This window comes from Protopterus annectens, chromosome 2.part1 (genome assembly GCF_019279795.1).
Source record: "Protopterus annectens isolate FY-2018-M chromosome 2.part1, PAN1.0, whole genome shotgun sequence".
In the NCBI taxonomy this organism is placed as follows: Eukaryota; Metazoa; Chordata; order Ceratodontiformes; family Protopteridae; genus Protopterus; species Protopterus annectens.
Window position 1 is genome coordinate 870,745,424 of NC_056729.1, and position 12,557 is coordinate 870,757,980.

Below are 12,557 nucleotides of genomic sequence, written 5' to 3' on the forward strand. Positions count from 1 at the left end.
TACCCATGCGCTAACACATCGGCCGCAGGTTGTGATTTTGAAGTCGCCATAGAGGTCCTTGATTGCTCCAGTTGTGAAGAATCCTTCGACCATCAGCAAGATGCCATAGACAAAGAATGCTGCTGCCACACCATAGATAACGTACTTGAAAATGTCAATCCTACAAGAAAAAAGTTGCTTAGTAAAAGTAAGCTTTTCACTATTTATCACATTCATTGATTCAGTTGTTGTTAACAATGTTGATTTCTTCAAGCAGTGTAATGCCTCCATCTCTGCAGCTATTCTCCTATTATTCGCTGATGCTCTTTATTATGTAGCCTATAGTATCTCTCTCCATATCATTCGGATAAGCCATTGGCCCACCCCATTACCCATTTACTTCTCACAGCAGCTTTGAATGTGGACAAGATATTAACAATTCCTCTAGGTCAACCTAATTACTTCCGCGGTGGTGCAGTGGTAACGTTGTTGCCTCACAGCAAGAGGTTCTCCCGTTCGATTCTCGGCTCGGGTTGGCAGTGCCTTCTTTGTGGAGTCTGCATGTCCTCCCTGCGGTCGAGTGGGCGCTCGAAAGACATGCGTTGAATGGGCGTGCCTACAAACAAGCAAACCTCTAGGTCAACCTACCATTCATAGCTTTGTAGTGCACTATGCTTTACCATGTGGCAAAACCATTTCTGGAGATTTAACAAAACACAACTTATATACAGAGATTTTCCAGACCAATAACTCAACAAATTTCTTCTCATTACTTTTCCTATACTTGGAGGAATTCATCAAATCCCAGCTCACTTAACAGAGGCATGCTGTGACAAATATCCCATTACCATCACCGAACAAAAAGCAATGAAAATCATTCATGGAAACATTTACAGCAAGTACCACAACAATGAAGAATTTTCACTCCTGGACTAGTCCCTTCAGACCACATATCCTCTGCATCAGTGAGATGTAGCTCAAACCCAAAACTGGATACATATCGTCTACTCAGAGGCGATCTCTGCTTAACATACAAGGCCATGTCAAACCCAGAGCTGTTGGACATGCTACACTTACAGAAATCCCTCAGAGCTACACGCTCCAGGGATCTAAACCTTGTCATCACAATAAACAAAACATGCTGGAGGGATAGGTTCCTGACCCAGAGACTCCCCGGACTCTGAAATAGACTGCCCATACATGTCAAGCAGAGTGCCTCTTTGGACCTCTTCAAGAGGAACCTTGACAATTGGATGGGAGAAAGGAAATTCACCCCAGGGATCACGTCAGTCGCTCTGCTAGACAGGGGTCCAGGAAAGTAAATAATGTGGGAAGAAATAGCCAGGGAATTGTTATGGCTAGGTTTGTATAGGCCTTTGGGCTGATAGCCTAGCACCAACCTATGAACCTATGAAGAATAACTATCCACAACCATGCATCCAGAGCAAAGAGGACTAGACCAAAAATACAAGGGAATGTGACAGTAAAAAGGGAATGTGATAAACATATTAACTCATGATGACACATATGTATATCTGTAAACCCAGAAAAATGACAAAGAAACTTGAGAAAATGAAACAAAACACAGGCTCCGATCTAACTTGAACCACTCACTGCAGTTTATTGTAAAGAGCTTTTCGTCAACACTAATGGAAAACTTCTTCAGACAACAAGGTACAACAAAGCACTCCTTTTAAAACTAAAAGGGCGTCAACATTAACAATCATCTCATTATCCTAATTACTCAAAGAATCACTCAATTAGAAAACATGAAAATCCTGTTACAGACTTGACACTCAACAAAAATTCTGAATAGAAAATCTTAAACCAAAAATTATACTTTTCTTACTAAAGCAGCAATCTTATTAAAGCAGCAATCTTGTTAAAAATACTCATATATACTACTCTATATAACAATAATGAATAAATAAGTAAATAAGTAAACACTAAAATGGACATTGTGTTCCTGTGCAAAACAAGGCAAAAATTACCAAACAACTGTAACTGCCTAAAAGACTAAGTGTGTCAAAGAAAAGGTGAAGAGAAAGTGTCCACCTAAAACATCTTGACGAAAAAAATGTATATGTGTGTGTGTATGTTAAATGTGCAAGAAACTGTTAGTAAGTATAATACATTACAAAACACATTTCAACTAACATAGATGACTAATAAGATAAACAGTATTGTTAAGAACAATTAAAACTGTTTTTAAAAATGATTTTCTTATAAAAAACAAGTCACCTGAGTAAACTTCTTAACTTAAGGATGCATGCTAAAGATGTGACTTCATTTAAGCCAGGTAGAGTATATGAATTTAACCTAAGTTGCCAAACCAATTCATGTTTCTCCAATATCAATTGGTAAGGTCCACCCTTTCCATCTAAAGCTACCTGGTCTATAACTTTGAACAAAAATGAATGAGAGGGGTGCTCACTACAGTGTCACTAGCCAGAGCGTTAGTGGTGCTTTTTTTCCTAATTCGTAAATCCTATCCTTTAGCTTCCTGTCTGTTTTTCCTACGTAAAATGCTGAACACATCTAACAGGAAGCGAAGTACACCATAGATTTGGAATTACAGTTGTACCTACCACTGGCTTTATATTCATGCTGGTTTACTGTGAAACTAAACCCTGCAGAAATGTACCTACAATAGTTAGACGCTTCACATTTATAAGTTCCTTCAGTCCTAAGAGGCTTCGGACTATTGTTTTCTATAATGTTTTTCAGGTTTTTACCCTTCTTAAAAATAATGACCATGTCATCACCTAATTTCTCTATTGCGTCTCTCTCAAAGGTCAATAAAAACCAATTCCTTTTGAAAATGTTCTTAATTAAGTTTGCCTCCAAACAAAAGGGTGTAATGAAACTCCTCTTAAAACTCACTATTTCCTTAACCGTAGAACATTTCTCTGGTGGAGTAATGCTAGTCTTAGAGCCAAACCATCTGACCTTTCTCCCACATTCAAATCTGTTACCTCAGTAATACGTTCCCTCTTAGTGAAAAATGGACTGAAAGAACCTGCCAACCTTTTGAAGCGGACTTCACTTATTAGCTCAACAATCATCTTCCCTGTATAACCTCGACTCATGAACATATGTTTCAATAAGGTACATTCATCTTCAAAGGAAGTATCCTCAGTTGTCATCCTGGCAGCTCTTACCAGCTGTCCTTTGAGGACAGACCTTTTCTGATGGAACGGGTGACAACTGGAATAGTGCAACAATGTGTTCGAGTACGTAGGCTTTCTGTATATTTTAGCCAAGTACCCTTCACCTACAGGATCCCTCTTTAATTCTACATCTAAATAGTTAATGATGTTCTCTCCATAGGTGAAGTTGAATTTCAAAAAAGGTGTACTATTGTTCAAAGTTTCCACAAATACTGGTGTGTCATCTGCACTCCCCTCAAACATGATAAAAATATCATCCAGAAACCTGTTGTAAAGTTTTACCTTCTTGTAAATGTTCTTCTTGAAAATAAACTCACTTTCCCATTGAACTAAAAACAGGTTGGCGTAGCTCCCCCCACATGGTGAACCCATAGCTACACCTACCACTTGTTTGTATATGTTGTCATTAAAACTAACAAAATTGTTGTTTAAGATAATATCTAGTAACTCCTGGATTAACCTTATCTCATTACTCTCAGCCTCATAAAATAACAATTTCTTGGTAATGTATTCAATTCCTACCTCATGAGGGATAGAAAAGTAAAGATCAACATCATCTATTGTTAAGAAAAAATGTTCTTATGATAAACAAAATTCTCTAAACTTTTCAAAAAGGCCCGGGAGTCTTTGCAAATGTGTTCTTCTCTGGCTACATACTTTTTTAACAAGTGGTCTACATATTTAGAACATGCATAAGTAATGGACAACCTTGCATTCACAAAAGCTCTCATCGGGGGATCATTGACATTTTTCTGGAGCTTAGGTAATCCAAACAGGTTTGGTATTCTTGGTTTCAAAATCACTAAATAATTGTACACCTCAACACTGATCAAACCTTCAATCAGTAAGTCTCTAAAAAAGGAAAAAACTGTTGTGTGCAGTGTTCATTTCATTGAAACTAGATTTTACATAAATCTCACTGTCCAACACTCCCAACATTCTAGTCTCATAGTCATTATTGCTCATAATCACCAGTCCACCGCCTTTGTCTGTTTTCAAAATTTGGACTGGTAAAAATTTAACGGAGCTGAGGGCTTCAGCCTCGTTTTTGGTAATGTTCACCATGTACAAGGGTGTTAAGAAACATGACACAGTGAACATTACCAAAAACGAGTTTCAAGTTCTAGTTTCAATGAAACATGGAAAAGGCCATTCCTTCCCTGACCTTCCTTCAAGGTAAAATAGGGATATAGTCTTGAACAGTGCTAAAATATGGTATGCATACAAACACTGTGAAAGCAGTGCTTCACTTCCTATAGGTATTTGTGTAACTTAGACATAAAACTGTGAGTTAAGCTACACTCAGGAAGAAAGGCTCAAGGAGTTTGACTGCTAGATTAGGGCAGGGATATTCGTTAATGGATGGCTAGTAGGAGGACGGCATGAATGAAAGCTCTAAGTATACAACACACCACATTCAGCAGGACACAAAAGCTAAAAAGGTGCTCACTTTCTATACTTGAATAAATTTACTTGCATTCTTCAACTATTTTACAACACAAAGATAAATAAGTGCCATCTGATTTTTCTAATATTGTCAACCACTAATGCAAAATACATTTGTTGCGACAACTCTCTTTTATGTAAGACAATTTACTTTTTTTTCTGTGAACATGTATAGTTTTGGGGAAGTATTCCATTCCACTCAATCCTGCTGTCATAATGTAAAGGAAATTTTATCAAATTCCCATTCTGGTCTCAGCTACCTCACTGTCAAACACTTGTTACTTAATCATTGTACAATAAATTAGAATAAAATGATTGACATGTTTTGCTTGTTTGAACTAAGGTGACTGACTAAAAATCTGTTTACTTATTTGTTCTATGACTTTTATATGCTTAATTATTCAATAGCAAGATTTGCTGTTTCTAACGCACTTCTATTACTTACGGATACTGGGCAACTTACACGAGTATCAACATGTTTGCACAAAGGGTCCTGGACTTTGGTAACACTAATGCCCTGGAACAAATTGTATGCAACCCCACAAGGGACTCAATTATTCTGGATCTGGTACTCACCAACATGGGTGACCATTGCACCACTGCAAGTATAGGACCCTCACTGGTTAACTCTGTCACATTTGAAGTGGCTGTAACACCTGAACCTCCTTATTAGGTGTAATCAGACTAAAACATTTCGCCAAAGCTAATTCTACCCTCCTAATCATTTCCAAGCTCCTGTTCCCACACATGCCATTGACAACTATATTAAGGCATATACAAATTTCCTGTACAATCACTCATGCAAATGCATTGACTCTGATGTACCTGATAGGATCAAAACAAGATCCTCAAGAAAACACACTCCTCCCTTTTGGGCATCTAGCATTAATAAGTCATATAACAAGAGGAAGAATTTGCTGTCTAAGAATAAAAAAGAGAGGTTCCAGCACTGGAAGAACACCTTCCTTTGTTTGAACAAACAAATAAGACAACTAGTAAAATGCTCTATGGATAACTTTGAAAAAAAAAAAGCAACCATAGCTAAGGATAACCATAAGGCATTCTTTGGCTATATCCGTAACCTAAAAGGTAAGACCCAGATGTGTGCTTAACTAGCTGTGGATGGCATCACACACACTGATCCTGTGAAAATAGCTAACCTACTAGCTGACAAATTTGGTGAAAATTTCAAACCCATTGTCCCCTCCAAACATTACACAAAATATTACCTCATCATCTCCTCCACCTTGCATCTCCAAAGAGCAAGTCATTAATGGTCTCTCCAAGGCCAAAAAAAAAAAAAAAAACAGCCTATATAGGACCGCATGGCACCCAGGTTGCGTTTTAAATGTTCTAAAACATGAGGCAGCAACTCCATTAACTACCTTCTTTAACCACAGCCTGAGTACTGTTTTTTGTCCCAGCTGAATGGAAAACAGCAACCGTCATCCTCCTTCATAAAGGGGGTACAGCAACAGACCATGGGAATTACACACCCACAAGCTTAACCAGACTTGTCCACAAGGCCATGGAACGATCATCATGGACCTTATAAATAAGGATATAAGTGATTTCCAAATCATTGATCTGACACAGTTTGGTTTTGTCAAAGGCAGGTCATGCCTGTTAAAGCTGGTGGACTTCATTGAAAATGTCACCAGAACAATAGACGGTGGTAAATCTGTGCATACAGCCTACAGTGACTTAGCCAAGGCCTTCAAGACAGTCAAACATTCGGGCATCATTGATAAACTCTCCCAGTTGAATATCAACCCTTATGTCATCAGGTGGGTTGCTAACTGGCTCACCTACAGATTAAACTCAGTCAAAGTTGGGGACTTTACCTCAGCTAACAGACCTGTCACCAGTGGGGCTCCACAGGAGTCAGTGCCAGGCCCCCTATTGTTTGGAATGTACTTCTTAGAATTTCAGGTCAAAACAATGGAGCTATGGCTCACTAAGTTTGCTGATGACTGCAAATTAGATGCAATCACTGAATCCCCAAACAATGTTAATATACTTCAAGAGGGACTTACACAAACCAATGATTGGTGCCAAAACCATGGAATCAAACTCAGTGCTAAAATATGCATTATCATCCCCTTTGGTAAAAATGATATCCCTGCAGACTATCATATAAATAATAATTCTCTACAGTAAGTAACAACTCAGTAGTGACAGACTTGGGAATGCAAGTTGACTGTAACCTAAATTTTGACCTCCATGTGTCTACTATGGTAAGGAAATCATTCTACATCATACACCTTATTAGCAAAGGCATTGCCTCAAGAGTGAAAGAGGTCATAACTCCCCTGTGCTCAACCCTCATCAGGACAATAATTGAATACAATGCTCCCTTTGATATGTACTTTACCAGGGACCTGCAGCAACTTGAGAGACCTCAGAGATTTCTAATCAAGAAAATTCAGGGTCTCCAGCATGTCATACATTGATAGACTGAAATCACTGTCACTGTACTCAGTGGCATTCAGACTGCTTAAAGGAGACTTGAGCCTGGCCTAAACAGCAATCTTGGATCCAAACCTAATGGGAATGCTGCACATCCACAAGTCAAATGGGACAAGGGTTACCAGCTCCAGGGACCTTAACCTGGCGTGCAACATAAATATGACCTGCTGGAGAGACAGATATGTCTCTCAGAGGTTGCCACTCCTCTGGAATAGGCTACCAATTTGCATCAAACAGAGCCCCTCTATGATCCTGTTTAAGTGTAGCCTGGATGACTGGAGGGGAAACCATAAATTCCTGCCAGGGAATTCACCTATGACCCTCATAGATATGGGCAGTCATTAAGATCTCGAGTTTTGGCATGATCCTTTATATTGGATTTCTCTAGTATTATATTGTATATGCACTACTAGGCTTTTAAAGATAACCCAGTAACCACCTGTGCACCTATAAGAAAGCAACAATATTTTACTATCTCATAGTAATTGTGATGCATAGAGAACCTCTTAACTTCTAGTTCACTAAACTACATTAACAAGATAGGCCATAAATTAACATTAAATAAATAGTAAGAGTGTCACATTAACATAGGGATTTCCTTCGACATAAAATCAAGGAAAACCAGGCAACTTTAACACAACATAGCTCATTTTATTTGTACAGACACACAAGTACTTGGCCAGAAAGAAAGAAAAACAAATCAAAACTCTTTCAAAAATGCATCCACAAAAATTACAGAACATTGGGATTATGTTTCTCTAATAGCTGTGCATGATATGATAACATTCATGCATTTCTTATTTAACCCTCTTCCTTACTCCGCTTCTTAGTGTCTTCAGCTGAGACTATAAATGTCTTGCATCAGATGGTCTTAATCAGTGACAGAAAAAACATTCACTTTGCATCTACATTTGGAAATCTGACCATCAGATAAGTTGAACATTAGTCCCATCAAACCACTGCACAAGCAAGCTGCTAAACATAGCTTCAGAAGTTACATTTAAGGCGTTGGTGCCACATTCTTTCAGGGCATTTATGCTGGCATACTTAATATCCACATCACCTTCCCTTACCTTGGTTATTTAGGAGAAATAAAAATTTGCCATAAAGTAATACTTAGGCATTCAATACCATTGTCATTCTAAAAACAATTTTATCTTTCAAATTCACCTCTAAGCCATAGGTTGTGGAACCTTTGGAAGATCATAGCATTTATAAACCTTTTTGCAAATTTTCAGAGGAGCATTGCATTTAATGTCATATGTATCATTATGTTTTAAAGCATTATTCAAATGTAGGAATACCTTTCCAGAAAATACATTTCATAATGATGTTTTTTTTTTATTTTTACAATACAATGACATATTAAAATACCATATAATCATCTACATTTGCGAACACTCTTTCAATTTCACACACATACCAGTACACTCCCATCTATCTCAACTTGTAAATAGACATGCTAGGATACTGTTGTACATAAAAATAATAGATTGTCTGAAAGATTATATAACACTTACTTGAGATCTCATGAGCAGTAGAGTACGACACTAAAGCATCCGTTACTGAATAAAGTTTCATATCTGTACTGTGACAACAACAATAATTAGCAGGCTCATCAAGAAAGTGTTTCATTGAAGAAACATTATCTTGTTAACCAATTTTTCTCAGATTTCTTTTTAACTTGTATGCCCCATAGAAAGCAATGTTCTGGGTTAAATTTCTGAATTCTGCTTCCACCAGGACAACCTGACCTTTCTTGAGTCAATATTCTCTGGTCTTAAAATCATCACACCTCTTCATCTTATGTTTATTCATAATCCTCAAATTAACAATCAGCTATAGTTGTTTGCTCCTATATTTTTGTTGTCCTTACTGTAGGGTATATAGAACTTCAACAGAACCATTTCAGCATATTAGTTGTCTGCTGCTTCAAACAATTACTTTTTTGGCTTTACATATATCCCGTATGACCCCTGTAGCATTCCATTAGCTTATTATCAAAGTGGGGCTGCTCTTTTATGAATAGTGTCACTGTGAAAGAGAACTTTTTAAAGTGGAAATTATTAAGGCATAGCCATTATGTCATATTGCATCTGATACCACAAACACAGAAATGCTGTGTTGACTGTTATCACAGTATGAGCTCACATAGCTATGACAAGCTCCACAAATAGAAAACTTAAATGCTTGTAAATCAATACAAGCAAATAGTGGTTACATTATACTAGCCCAGAAACTTCTTGCTGACATCGGTCAGTGTGCCTTTGGGAATTTTGATGTCTATAAGCTTATGTTCCTCTGCTATTGTGCCTTCATTCAGCATAAGAAATACTCATTTTTGATACTTTCAGTCAGTTTATTTGTGCTACATAACCAACTAATTTCTCTAAAAAGTATCTTTTTAATCACCTATTTGTGCTCCATGTGATATATCAATGTATATTTTCAGTCTTGTCCACTTTAACGTCACAGGTATATACTAGTCCAGTGACCTCAAGGGTCTTCATAAGCCTAGATGTGAAATCCAACTCAGTTGTGCTTGTATGTATCATGAGCATTTATTAGGAGGGGAAGTTTCACCAGGTTGCTTGGAGGGGGTACTTTAGTATGGGCATTACTGTCTGCACTTATGATTGCACTCGTCACGTATTATAATCATTTCAGAATCATTATCTCCTTTAGTATTCTTGTGCCATGAAGAATTAATGCAGAATGCTTTAACTTGCTCAAGTATTGAATGCCTCTGTTTCTGTCTCTATATCCTTTAGTGCCAGGGTACTTGAGAATGCAGATTTGGCTACAGTGTTAATATATTCATTCTCCTTGCATCTATACAACTTTAACAGGAAGCTAGACAGTCTGTAATGTTTTATTTTCCTTTCTGTACTGCAACTTAAGATAGTAGGACTGTAGTTTCAGTTCCCTTTTCTAATCTAACTTGTGACTTAGACACTGATCTGTTAAATATTGCCTCTCAGGTTTTGTGATTAGTGCGAACTCTTTGCCAGATACATATATATCTATATATGGAAGTTTCTGCAGACCTATTCCATACCTAGCTCTTCCTTCTTAGTCTACATCATCTCTTCACACCAAAGAACTACATCTGTTACTATCACATTACAATTCTGAGCTTCTAGTTTACTTTCAACTGTCTTACAACTAACACCTAGCTTCAATTGTACCTGTCAACTTCTTACCACAAAGAAATCTGTACAAAGCCAGAAATAATGGTGGGACAAAGGCAGTGGAGGCTGGCGACTTCAAATCAAAAGGGGGCTGCAGGAGACAGCTGAATGGGTGGAGCCAATAGGGAGGGGTGTGACCAACTAGAAAGGGGTGGGGCTATGCTCAAAACTACAAAAAACTAGGACTTTAATCAAGAGAAAATGAAGTGTAGAAGAAAAAAAATATTTCAATGCATTGGCTACATGACAGCATACCTAATATTTAGATGGAAACAAAAAATAAATTACTTTTTAAATACATTACTGGAATGCCAGTCAAAATCAAGTATAAAAATACAAGCAGCACTCACCTTAATCCACTTCTCCTTGTACTGCAGTTCAATTTATAATTTATATTCAGTTTTATAAAAGTACCAAGTAACATGCTGGAAGTAGCAATCTCTGTGATACCTCTACTTGTAAAAATGTTTCTTATCCAAAAGAGACCTGCTGCCTGACAACAGCTATCTACTTGTTTCATGGGGAAAACATGATCAAAGTAAAAAAATGAACAGCAAACAAGAAACAAGCTCAATATAAATTGCTTAAAGGATTACTGCACAGGATATGGACCACACATCATAGATTGGCATTCTGTTTAGTTTATGGGCAAAGCCTGCAAAGATGGCTGCAAGTCTCCAACAAATGTAATGAGCTTTTGAAAATATGTAATCCTGTCCTTTATTACAGTTACTGTCATATGAATTTCAATACCGAAGGCTTATACATTATCTAGTTATGAAAATATTCTCTACATGGCAACAACAGAAAGGCTTTCAATGTTGGTTATTCTTTAACAGTCTGCTTATTAAAGCTTACTTGCACCTTACAATCTCAGACAAGCTTAATGGATGGTCATTAAAGTATTGCTACTTAAACACAGAGCAACAGGCACTTTCTGAGCAATAATAAGCATAAATCAACAGTATAAAAATATGACAGAAAACCAGAACATTATGCAAAATCAAGAACAGATGAAAAGCCATGATTGTACTTGAGTCTAGCTTAGATGGGAGGATAATCTATCTGCACACTTACACTGCATAATTGGTCCTTGCCTTGCTTTGACAGATCCAAAGTCACTACATGGGGGAGTGGGGTACAATAAGTATGTCACAATTTGAAATGTCTCTGACTGATGGTGATGGCCCTGACACATTTGTCATACTCTCAACCTCAGAGCAAGAAATCTGGATGAAGCCATAAATAAAAGTGGGACAAAGGCCCAAAAATAAGGATTTTTTTTTAAATATTGCTCTTACAAACTTAGAAAGTTAATAAAATAGTAGGTCTTGCATTAGTATGACTTTTCTGAAGGGTATGAAACCGGAAACTCAAATGTCTGTCATTATTTTCTAACTTCAATCTTTATTGATTTGCCAGAAAAACACAATTTTATGAAAAATGGACCAAAAATGTGATGAGAAAATCTGTACACACTACACACACACAGACACAAAAAATAGATACAGATATGATTTCACCAAATTGTGAGCTTTCTAGCGGAAGTTGCAAGCATTATCCAGATCACTAGGCATCTACCCTTCACAGAATGACAAAGGAGATTCATTCATTCCTCTCATATTCAGCCATAGGACAGTCTTCCCTATCCATTTAGTGGAAGTCAATGTTTGACTGAAGGAAGCACTTAAATACCTAAGCATTTTCATCCTGGGCTATTCCTTCTATTTGCTTTGCATCAGTCATACCTCCAACCTAGCAGAGGAACATCATCCAACAAATGTTCTGAAGAAGACAGGCAGGCGGTCATCTGAAGCCATCCTTTCATACATTAGGTAGTAATGCTTTATTTACTTCACAGGGAGAAAGGTTCTTTGGATCCTGGGGCATTCTTTTGTACAGAGAGTGGTCTGACATGTCTCCACCCTACCATGTAGATGCTTTGGAAAACCCACTGACTCAGCTTCCCAGGATTGTCTTGGCTGCAGCTGCGGGACATTTGGCATCACTTGTCAATTAATGCATTTATGCCAATCACTTGATCATACACTTAACAGACAATGATCTGATTAAATTTCCAAAGAAAATTTTAGCAGCCAGAATCCTCTCTGACCTACATAGGTTGTGTTTCCTTCATTCAGGCATTCCTATTTTTTGATCATTTATTATACCAAGCCTCCATTGGAAGGTTGGCATTATTAGTTCAGCTGTGGAGACGTTCAGGTGCTTCATCTACCATAAGGTCCCCTGAGCTGCCTTGAACATTGGCTATAAAGTCATAAATTAACCTTAGCAACTGAGT

At 37.5% G+C, this 12,557-nt stretch overlaps 1 protein-coding gene across 1 annotated transcript in view; it reads right to left on the reverse strand.

Moving 5' to 3' along the window:
- Positions 1-12,557, reverse strand: part of GPM6A (glycoprotein M6A) — a 1,151,487-nt gene that overhangs the window by 382,850 nt on the left and 756,080 nt on the right. The window contains exon 3 of the mRNA XM_044062515.1: positions 4-160. Within this exon, the coding sequence (XP_043918450.1) occupies positions 4-160 (157 nt within the window). The remainder of the gene's footprint in view (positions 1-3; positions 161-12,557) is intronic.